This window comes from Mustelus asterias, chromosome 2, assembly GCF_964213995.1.
Source record: "Mustelus asterias chromosome 2, sMusAst1.hap1.1, whole genome shotgun sequence".
Lineage (NCBI taxonomy): Eukaryota > Metazoa > Chordata > Chondrichthyes > Carcharhiniformes > Triakidae > Mustelus > Mustelus asterias.
In genome coordinates this window covers 49,704,128-49,716,337 of record NC_135802.1, presented here as the reverse complement: position 1 = coordinate 49,716,337, position 12,210 = coordinate 49,704,128, and the positions used below count along the sequence as shown (strand labels likewise).

Sequence of the window (12,210 nt, the reverse complement as noted above, 5' to 3'; positions counted from 1 at the left end):
GCAGTGCTAACCACTGTGCTGCCCAAAAATGCATTGTAACCATATTTGAGTATGTCCAAAATATTCAAAAACCTGCAAATTAATACTGGAGTTGGAGATGAAGTGATAGTTTGCAAAGCTAAAAGAATTGCAGGTGAGTTTTCTGAGAACAGGTGTTTCTGAAAATGAGGCACACTGCAGCCCGGGAGCACAATTTAAAGATCTAAAGCAAGCTAATTTGAGAAGACTAGAACTAGGAAGAGAAACTGGGAAATAAACGACAAAGACATGAAAGCAGCAGGAAATGTTCAAAACAGAGATATAGAAACTTCAAGAGAAATATATATCTCTAAAACAACACGATGAATGAGTCAATAATTAAATGCCATGGATGAATAAAGAAATACGAGGAAAAATGGTAACTGAAATAAAAGAAAAACACCCTAAGTACATAGACAATAAAGAAAGTGACAGAACAGAATCCAGGCGGATTTTCTGGCCATGCTCGCCCCAATACCCGAAAACACACCCGAGGTCAATGGACCTTTGCATGGTTTGCCCCTCGTCTGCTATGATTCCCGTGGTGGGTGGGATGGGAATGTTTTTAACTTTAAGTATTATTGTCACAAGTAGACTTACATTAACACTGCGAAACTTCAGACTGGAGACTAGTTACCAGCGATGTACCACAAGGATCAGTGCTGGGTCCTCTACTATTTGTGATTTTTATAAATGACTTGGAGGAGGGGGCTGAAGGGTGGATCAGTAAATTTGCGGATGACACCAAGATTTGTGGAGTAGTGGATGAGGTGGAAGGCTGTTGTAGGCTGCAAAGAGACATTGATAGGATGCAGTGCTGGGCCGAAAAATGGCAGATGGAGTTTAACTCTGATAAGTGCGAGGTGATTCATTTTGGTAGGACAAATTTGAATGCGGATTACAGGGTCAAAGGTAGGGTTCTGAGGAATTTGGAGGAACAGAGAGATCTTGGGATTCATATCCACAGATCTCTGAAGGTTGCCACTCAAGTGGATAGAGCCGTGAAGAAGGCCTATAGTGTGTTAGCGTTTATTAACAGGGGGTTGGAGTTTAAGGGCCGTGGGGTTATGCTGCAACTGTACAGGACCTTGGTGAGACCACATTTGGAATATTGTGTGCAGTTCTGGTCACCTCACTATAAGGATGTGGAAGCACTGGAAAGAGTGCAAAGGAGATTTACCAGGATGCTGCCTGGTTTGGAGGGTAGGTCTTATGAGGAAAGGTTGAGGGAGCTAGGGCTTTTCTCTTTAGAGCGGAGGAGGTTGAGAGGCGACTTAATAGAAGTTTATAAGATGATGAGGAGGATAGATAGAGTGGACGTTCAGAGACTATTTCCTCGGGTGGATGTAGCTGTTACTAGGGGGCATAATTTTAAGGTTCATGGTGGGAGATATAGGAGGGATGTACGAGGTAGGTTCTTTACTCAGAGTGGTTGGGGTGTGGAATGGACTGCCTGCTGTGATAGTGGAGTCGGACACTTTAGGAACTTTCAAGCGGTTATTGGATAGGCACATGGAGCACACCAGAATGATAGGGAGTGGGATAGCTTGATCTTGGTTTCGGAAAAGGTTTGGCACAACATCGTGGGCCGAAGGGCCTGTACTGTGCTGTACTGCTCTATGTTCTAACTGTGAAAATCCCCTAGTTGCCACACTCCAGCGCCTGTTCGGGTGCACTGAGGGAGAATTTAGCATGGCCAATGCACCTAACCAGCACTTCTTTCGGACTGTGGGAGGAAACTGGTGCACCCGGAGTAAACCCACGCAGACATGGGGAGAACGTGCAGTCTCCGCACAGACAGTGACCCAATCCGGGAATCGAACCCAGGTCCCTGGCGCTGTGAGGCAGCAGTACTAACCACTGTGCCACCTATTGAAGCTATAGTTATAGCTATAGCAAACAGCTATTCTGTTCTTAATCTCTCTGGGTGGAAAGCTCACCCCAGAGAGATTAAGAACAGAATCAAAACATCAATTTGGAAAACCAAGAGAAATTAGAAAATGTAAATATCAAGGAATATATATTAAGAAAAGTAATAATAGACACACAGAAAAATCAGGATAGAACTAGTATACTAAACTCTCAGATAATGGCAGACATATTAAATATGTATTTGACTCAGTATTTACCAGGGAGATGAAGGAGGTAGCATGCTGTTGGAGGAAGGGATCAAAAAAAATATTTAAGATGGAAATGAGGGAGATATTTGATAAACCAAATCGAACTTAGGATAAAACCTTAGTCTGGATGGATTGCATCCACACACATTTAAAGTTAGGAAGTGATAGTAAAAGCACAATTCCATATATGCAAAAATTATTTAGAAAAAGGATGTATATTTGTATACTGAAAAAAGGAAATAAAGACCAAATGCAGGGAATGATAAACCAACTAGCTTAGTGTCAGTGGTAGGAAAGAAAGTTGAATTATTGCACAAAGATGTAATAAGAAAAATATTAAAGAGAAGGCAACAGGAGTAAATCATAATACTGTTTGATGTGTTGACAAATAGCTAAACCAAATGCTGAAGACAGATCGGAAAGTAAATTGTGAAGAGGAGAAGAAGGTTACACAGGAACAAAGATAGGTTAAGTGAGTGGGCAAAGATCTGGCAAACAGAGTATAGTGTGGGAAAATGTGGCAGGAAGAATAAAAAAGAAACTTATTATTTAAATGGCGAGAGATTACAGAGCTCTGAGGTTCAGAGGGATCTGGGTGTCCCAGTACATAAATCACAAAAGGCTAGTAGTACGTAGGTACAGGAAATAATTAGGAAAGCAAATAGAATGCTTTGTTTTATTGTGAGGAATGGATTTCAAAAGTAGGTAGGTTGTGCTTTAGTTGTACAGGGCACTAGTGAGACCACATCTGGAGTACTGTGTACAGTATTGGTCCCCTTACTAAGGAAAGATGTAAGTTTGTTGGAAGTATCAGAATCACAGAATCCTACAGTGCAGAAATGGCCTTTCGGCCCATCGAGTCTACACCGACGCATGAAAGGCCCTGATCTCCCCACCTGATCCCACTTGCCAGCACTTGGCCCATAGTCTTGAATGTTATGGTGTGGCAAGTACTCATCCAGGTACTTTTTAAAGAATGAGAGGCATCCCGCCTCCAACACCCTCCCACTCAGTGCATTCCAGACCGTCACCACCCTCTGAGTAAAACAGGTTTTCCTCAAATCCCCCCTAAACCTCCCATCCCTCACTTTTAACTTGTGTCCGCTCATAACTGATCCTTAAACTATGGGGAAGAGCTGCTCCCTATCCACCCTGTCCATGCCCCTCACAAATAGTTCAGAGAAGGCTTACTAGACTAATACCTGGAATGGGCAGGTTGGCTCATGAGGAAGGGTTGGACAGGTTATGCTTGTATTCACTGGAGTTTAGAAGAGTAAAAGGCGACTTAATTGAAACCCTTAAAATCCTGAGGGGTCTTGACAGGGTGTGGTGAGGATGTTTCCTCTTGTGGGTGAATCTAAACTTAGAGGTCACAGTTTAAAAATAAGGGGTAGCTCATTTAAGACAGAGATAAGGAGAATATTTTCCTCTCAAAGAGTTATGAGTCCTTGAATATTTTTAAGGCAGAGCAAGATAGATTATTGATTAACAAGGGTGCAAAAGGTAATCAGGGGTAGGCAGGAATGTGGGATTGAAGTTACAGTCAGATCGACCATGATATTATTGAATGGGAGAGCAGGCTTGAAGGGCCGATTGGCCGACTTCTGCTCCTAATTCATATGTTGAATAAGAGCAAGCAAAACTCAAAAATCCATTCAATCCCGGTACTGAGGGATCTATAAAATTAACAAATCACAGTGCAAAATATAAACAGGGATTTGGTTAATCAATGCTATAAATTCACAAACTGATTTTTAACCTGGGACTGGATCCACTTATGACCAATTAACATTATTAATAAAACAATGAGCAACATCATCATGCTTTTGGGGTAATCTGTTCTGATATTAAACTACCTACAAGAATTGGAAGTGGAAAGTATCTGGTTTATTGATGAACAAGGTATTTATTACACATAATTGAGACCAACGATTTTGGAAGAATGGGGAAACACAGCAAGGCCAAATACAAGAGTATCTCATATCTGGTTTTGCAAAAACCAGACTTGTCTGAAAAACCAAACATTTGCCATGCATCAATCTTAATCGAAAATAACTTACTTGGACAATTTGGCTATTGGACAATATTGACACAGTTATTCCCTTTGCTGTTTGTTGTACATTGGTCTATTTCTGCACTCAGTGTCTTGACCCTCCCAGCTTGACCCAAGTCACCTATGGTCTGACTACCCGCCCCCAAATCTGTTACAGCCTTGGTCCTGAGGTTGTGGATTTGGGACACTGTACCTGTATTGTTCTTTTGCATCTGGAACTGTGTTGAAATCCAATATCCTTTATTGACCAACACTGCTGTGTGAAATGACTGAACAGTTGTGGGCATAAATGGACAACTTCATTCATACAAGCATTAAGGATGCTTGGTAAAAAATTATGTTAGCACAGTAATCCCAGTCTTGTGAGACTGGGTGACATTTTTATTAATTTTTGACATTACTGGCTATCAAAAGCAGGAATGTGTTCTACTTCCCAGGAAAGCCCTTACCTTCATAAGCATGGGAATTTACAAAATAGAAACAGCATATAACAAAAATAATTATGCTAGCAGTCTTGCTTATCCTTACCTGTTGATATGCCCAGTTGAGTAATTTGTATCTGTAGGATCTTCTCATAGGATAGCACAGACTGAAGAATGCATGTAGCACAGCATAAAAGAAGCTGAGGAGTCCTAGTTGTTTCCGCACTAACATCCAGTGAGCTAGCCATTGAGGAAAACGTCTATATTTGGTACCATAATGGAGCTGGAAAGTGGCTGCCAAAATTCCTGGTAAATACACTAAAGCCAAAAGTGTAATGGCAACCACTGGCAGAACTTTGTTCATGACTAAAATGGGAATTTTATAAAATACATTTTTGTTTTCAGTGATATAGGGATGAATGATGTCCCTCAGTAAAGTATATGTGAAAACAACAATGGACAGCCCCCCAGCTAGCTTGACCGGAACGTGCCAGAATGGGAAAAGCTTCAGTTGTCTATCTAGCTGTGACGGATATTCAAAGTCATCAAAAGGTGGGTGATTCGGCAATGTCACATTTCCTTTCGCTAGCCTGGAATTCTATGACAAAAAATAGAGTTTGAATCAGTGAACAAATAGAACTACTTGATTTGCAAACACAGCATATTCCGTTACTTCATTCTACACGCATTGAACTTCAATAACTGGGCACATTCTACCCTCAGCTATCCACCTTGAAAAAACTATTCTTTACTGTAAAGCAGAAATACTCATTCCAAACATCACATGCTTCCTTCTACCTAATGCAACCTACAATTGCGAGTGATAGAATGGGGCAACCTTGGAGAGAAGTAGTCAATCAGAATATTCAATTTGATTTGATTTGATTTGTAATTGTCACATGTATTAACATACAGTGAAAAGTATTGTTTCTTGCACGCTATACAGACAAAGCATACCGCTCATAGAGAAGGAAACGAGAGAGTGCAGAATGTAGTGTTACAGTCATAGCTAGGGTGCAGAGAAAGACCAACTTAATACCAAGTGAGTCCATTCAAAAGTCTGACAGCAGCAGGGAAGAAGCTGTTCTTGAGTCGGTTGGTACGTGACCTCAGATTTTTGTACCTTTTTCCCGACGGAAGAAGGTGGAAGAGAGAATGTCCAGGGTGCGTGGGGTCCTTAATTATGCTGGTTGCTTTGCTGAGGCAGTGGGAAGTGTAGACAGAGTCAATGGATGGGAGGCCGGTTTGCGTGATGGACTGGGCTACATTCACAAACTTTTGTAGTTGCTTGTGGCCTTGGGCAGAGCAGGAGCTATGCCAAGCTGTGATACAACCAGAAAGAATGCTTTCTATGGTGCATCTGTAAAAGTTGGAGAGAGTCGCAGCTGACATGCCAAATTTCCTTAATCTTCTGAGAAAGTAGAGGCGTTGGTGGGCTTTCTTAACTACAACGTTGGCATGGGGGGGGACCAGGACAGGTTGTTGGTGATCTGGACACCTAAAAACTTGAAGCTCTCGACCCTTTTTACTTCGTCCCCATTGATGTAGACAGGGGCATGTTCTCCTTTACGCTTCCTGAAGTCGATGACAATCTCCTTCGTTTTGTTGACATTGAGGGAGAGATTATTGTTGCCGCACCAGTTCACCAGATTCTCTATCTCAGTCCTGTACTCTGTCTCATCATTGTTTGAAATCCGACCCACTATGGTGGTGTCATCAGCAAACTTGAAATTCGAATTGGAGGGGAATTTGGCCAGACAGTCATAGGTGTATAAGGAGTATAGTAGGGGGCTGAGAACACAGTTAATGCTAACAGTCAGAGTTGCTAAATATCCTAAAGTAATTTACATGGTTAAGGACATTACATGGATATTAAACTGATGAATGTTTGAAAGGAAATTTCCACTCAGCACACTTAAATATTAAATTACACAGAAAAAGGCTAAAGAATCTCCTTCATTGTTTCTGTACAACATATGCTCTCATCATCCTCCTCCCTAACAAATAAGCAATGAAAACAGAAGATGCTGGAGTTACTGAATAGGTCAGCCAACATCTGTGGTGAACGAGAAACATGTGGGGTGATTTTTGCACCTCTGTTCACTGGCGAGATCTTGTTTCCTGCTTCTCTATGTCCCTTGCCGATGACATAACGAGGTTCCCACCCACAGAGGGTGAGAACCTCGCTGTAATACATTTTAATGAATTACATTATTAGTGAGCCCCCCATTCCCCCCGCCACAACAGCCTTCCTCACTTATTATTCATAACTCATCGACAGGACATCACATCGGTGAGGTTTCCAATAGGTTTACAAAGGTGTGAATCAGTTAAGGGTATCCCCTTGGGGATGCAAAGGTCAGTATAGCCCCTGGGGGAGAAGGAATGGTGGCGCAGGTTGGCACTGCCAATTTCACCGTGCCAACCTGTCTGTGCCAGGGGGCAGTACCTGGGCAGACCCTCTGAGGAGCCCCATTGGTGGCTGGAGTGGGGGAGGGGGGGGCATTGCTTGTGCCGTGGTGGTGGGTGGGGGGGGTAACTGCCCACAATGTTTGTGAGGAGAGGTTCTCCATGTCCTTGGGGACGGTGGCATTTACTTTCTGTGCCGATCGGGGCACCTTTTAAAGATGGCACCCCGATCTCTGTGGAGCCGGCCTTGTCTGCTCTATCAGGCCTCAACCCGCCAGACTGACGGCGTAAACCCTGCTCACCGATTCTTTTTCTTCTGAGTGCCAAAAAATCCGGTCTAAAAATTTGGCGTATCTGGAGAGCTATACACTGGTTTTCAGTCAGACCTGACACCGAAAATATTTAGAAAAATTCCACCTAAGAGTTAGCAGGTGGAATTTTCCCATCCAGTCTATGGTGGGTTTTGTCGCAGGCTGGAGCGGAGAATCCAGCGGCAGCTAGAAAGTCAGAAACATGTCAGCATAATAACAATCTGCAGTTCTTCCAATGGCGGGTCAATTATCCTGCTGCCCGGTGCTGTGAATTAACATATCATGAATGCTCAGTAAAACAGCTGCTCACTGGAATCTCCTCACGCCTTTCAATCATGCATCATGCCAGCGGGAAATTACTTTGTTCTCAAGCCTATTTGAAAAGGAATAGCGTGCACAAGTCAAACCTCAGTTCACTTGTGACTTCAATGTGAGTGTAGCGTACATTGCCGAACCACCATAGGACACCGCAGTGCTGTAGTCCTCATGCAGGCCTCCACTTTCAGAGACTGACCATAGAATCTATTAAATCCCTACAGTGCAGAAGGAGGCCATTCGGCCCATCAAGTTTGCATCAACTCTCTGAAGAGCATCTCCAAAGGTCCATAGGTTTTTTATAGTCATAGAGGTTTACAGCGTGGAAACAGGCCCTTCGGCCCAACTTGTCCATGCCCCCCCTTTTTTTTTTTAAAACCCCCAAGCTAATCCCAATTGCCTGCATTTGGCCCATATCCCTCTATACCCATCGCACCCATGTAACTATCTAAATGCTTTTTAAAAGATAAAATTGTACCCGCCTCTACTACTACCTCTGGCAGCTTGTTCCAGACATTCACCACCCTCTGTGTGAAAAAATTGCCCCTCTGGACACTTTTGTATCTCTCTCCTCTCACCTTAAACCTATGCCCTCTAGTTTTAGACTCCCCTATCTTTGGGAAAAGATATTGACTATCTACCTTGTCTATGCCCCTCATTATTTTAGAGACCTCTATAAGGTCACCCCTCAGCCTCCTACGCTCCAGAGAAAAAAGTCCCAGTCTATTCAGCCTCTCCTTATAACTCAATCCATCAAGTCCCAGTAGCATCCGAGTAAATCTTTTCTGCACACTTTCTAGTTTAATAATATCCTTTCTATAATAGGGTGACCAGAATTGCACACAGTATTCCAAGCGTGGCCTTACCAATGTCTTGTACAACTTCAACAAGACGTCCCAACTCCTGTATTCAATGTTCTGACCGATGAAACCAAGCATGCCGAATGCCTTCTTCACCACTCTGTCCACCTGTGACTCCACTTTCAAGGAGCTATGAACATGTACCCCTAGATCTCTTTGTTCTGTAACTCTCCCCAACGCCCTACCATTAACTGAGTAAGTCCTGCCCTAGTTCAATCTACCAAAATGCATCACCTCGCATTTGTCTAAATTAAACTCCATCTGCCATTCGTCAGCCCACTGGCCCAATTGATCAAGATCCCGTTGCAATCCGAGATAACCTTCCTCACTGTCCACTATGCCACCTATCTTGGTGTCATCTGCAAACCTACTAACCATGCCCCCTATATTCTCATCCAAATCATTAATATAAATGACAAATAACAGTGGGCCCAGCACTGATCCCTGAGGCACACCGCTGGTCACAGGCCTCCAGTTTGAAAAACAACTCTTTACAACCACCCTCTGGCTTCTGTCAAGAAGCGAGTTTTGTATCCATTTAGATACCTCACCCTAGATCCCGTGAGATTTAACTTTATGCAACAACCTACCATGTGGTACCTTATCAAAGGCGTTGCTAAAGTCCATGTAGACAACATCAGCTGCACTGCCCTCATCTACCTTCTTGGTTACCCCTTCAAAAAACTCAATCAAATTTGTGAGACATGATTTTCCACTCACAAAGCCATGCTGACTGTCCCTAATCAGTCCTTGCGTCTCTAAATGCCTGTAGATCCTGTCTCTCAAAATACCTTCCAACAATTTACCCACCACAGATGTGAGGCTCACTGGCCTGTAGTTCCCAGGCTTTTCCCTGCAGCCCTTTTTAAACAAAGGCACAACATTTGCCACATTTCATTCAGAGCTTCACAATACTGGCGCCTAAATCCTTCTTGTCTTCAATGTTTCAATTCAGTGAGAAGGCAAAAGGACAAATGAATCCAGGGCTCAATGCTGCCTCTGTCAGAGTCCTAAAGCAAAGGAGGAGGTGCAATAGAGAGAAGAGATACCAAGTGAAGCTCCAGCAGCTGGCTCTGCCTGAGGGTAATGGTCAAAGGGAGAGATCCAGACAACAGAGGCGACTTGCTCGACTTATTGTAGAAAACTATCCCATTTACAGAATGAGAGACAGGCAAAGCCAGGCACGTCTGCACTTGTCCGATGATCTGGTACATCACATATGTAACACTCTTCATAAAGACCTGGTGTCCTGTGAGTTTGGAGGCTATCACCCACCAGTGATCACTGTGCTCAATTTCTTTCCTTCTGGGTCTTTCCAGGGCTCATTAGGGGACCTGTGCAACATCTCTCTGATCATAAAATAAAGGAGATCACAGATGCCCTATACGGGAAGACCCATCATTATGTCAGGTTTGCTCTGCCAGTTCAGGCTTCCCAAAAGGACAGGGTGCAATAGACAGCACGCATGTGGTTTCACGGGGTCTCTGGCAACAGTCCCTAATGTTTATAAACCACACGGGCTACCATTCCATCAATGTAGAACATACTGCACGTTTGTGCATGGTGTCCTGGAAGTTGCCATGATTCCTACATTCTGAATCACTCCCAGGTTCCTAAGATGTTCGAGGGGCCACTACATCTGCAGCGATGGGTGCTTGGGGATAAGGGATACCCACTGAAACGCTGGCTGCTGACACCAGTGTGTCACCCTGAGTCATTTCGAGGAGAGGTTTAACATTGCTCACAGCTCCACACACTCCCTTATGGAGCAGGTCATTGGGCTTCTGTAGATGCATTTCAGATGCTTGGACCATTCAGGTGGCTCACTGTAATACACTCCTGATAGGGTTTCACTCATAATCGCAGTGTGTTGTGCCCTTCACAATCTGGCAATGCAAATAGATCATGTGTTCCAGAAGGTGAACTGGAGGAGGCTGACAGCTCATTGGATGATGAAGATCTGGAGGTCCAGGAATCTTCAGAGGCTGCTGAGGATCAGTATAAGTGATCGCTTCTCGGCCTTTTGGCTAAAATCAAGTGTAGTATGGATTGGATGCTGTACTTGGTTGAGGTCATTAGGTTACATTGAAGCTTCATATGTTTCATATGAAGCAATTTTTAAAAGCGGCATATGGGCCTTTTGGCTAAGATGCAAATGAGCTCAAGTCTTGGATGAGGTGTTGCTTTGCTCCTCCAATCAGCTTGGCTCATGTAGATCAGGCCCAGGACAGGGCAATTTGGTCGCTTGCCCTGTCTTGTCAGCCTGGATCGGAAATGTCTCAACTTGTTGAGACTCTGAATTGGATTTGATTTGATTGAATTGGAAAAGTATGAAAAAAAATAAGTGCGATGATTCCATGCAGGAAGGAAGACATGCCTGTGACACTTTAACAGCTGACAGGTTCCAGGAAGAGTAAAGTTAAGTGAGGGGCAGATGGCCACATCTCTCCTGGTCCTCAATACCATTCCCTTTCATCGCAGGGGATGTCCAACCTCTCGCAGTGAGAATGAGTCCGGCATTCACACTTTCATGCTCTGGCCTCATGAATCGCCAATCCATGATCTCTGCTTCGTTCTGTGGTGTCGTGTGAATGCCCTCGTTCTGGGAACTGAGTCCTTGAGGAATGAGTGATGTGAAAGGAGACTTGACGCTTTCACCACCAGGCAATGATGCAAACCTTGCTGCGACCGAGATGAGAACCTGCCGAGGGATCTCCTCCTCCTGCACATGTCTTAATCTTCTGTCACTACCACTGAGGAGACACAAATACCGCTAGAATATCAGTGCTGATGAGCTGCCCTCACTCAATAGTGTTCCTTGTGAAAGAAGGGTTAGAAATACTTACATCTTATACTGCAAATAAAGACTGAAACACATCTCCCTGACATCACACAAGCTGTAGAGGCTGGGTAAACTGAGATTGACATCCCATGAATGTTAATCTCACAGTGGGACACTATCACTGACTGCGAGGATCGCTAAACCTCGACCTGAGAGGATTCCAATGTAGAAAATCACAACCCCTTCAGTTGATGAAAACATTCACATAACAATTAAATGTATTCACAAAACTGCAATTTCATTACAGTAATATGAGGCGGCACGATAGCACAGTGGTTAGCACTGCTGCTTCACAGTGCCAGGGATCCGGATTCGATTCCCGGCTTGGGTCACTATCTGTGTGGAGTTTGCACGTTCTCCCTGTGCCTGCATGGGTTTCCTCCGGGTGCTCTGGTTTCCTCCCACATTCTGAAAGACATGCTGGTTAGGTGCATTGACCCGAACAGGCGCCGGACTGTGGCGACTAGGGGAATTTCACAGTAACGTCATTGCAATGTTAATGTAAGCCTTACTTTTGATGAATAAATAAACTTTAATAGCATACACCCATGACCCAAAAGTAACATCAAAATTTCAAAACTTTTCTAACCCTCCCACTATGCCTGGGTGCAGTCCCAACATTCGCAGCCGAGGTGGATACAGCCTGCTGTAACTGCCATGCCCTGATATCTGTGATGACTTTGGTGAATGTCCTCTTGTGGCTCAAGGCCTGGAGGACCCCAGTCCTGATAATGATCTTTTGTTCAGGAACAGAAGTACCCCTGGCAGCCTGAGCAGTTGGAATGGGTGGGGTCACAGGCAGAGGGGACTGTGAGCAGCTGCACATGTGTCCTGAGAGGTGCCATCATTCGCAGTCAAAG

General features: G+C 44.0%; 1 protein-coding gene across 4 annotated transcripts in view; it reads right to left on the bottom strand.

The window, feature by feature from the left end:
• The window catches only part of LOC144507673 (STEAP1 protein-like), a 48,926-nt gene that overhangs the window by 11,125 nt on the left and 25,591 nt on the right, over positions 1–12,210 (bottom strand). For all 4 annotated transcript variants that reach the window (XM_078234860.1, XM_078234841.1, XM_078234850.1 and 1 more), the window contains exon 3: positions 4,720–5,211. In XM_078234860.1, the coding sequence (XP_078090986.1) occupies positions 4,720–5,211 (492 nt within the window). The remainder of the gene's footprint in view (positions 1–4,719; positions 5,212–12,210) is intronic.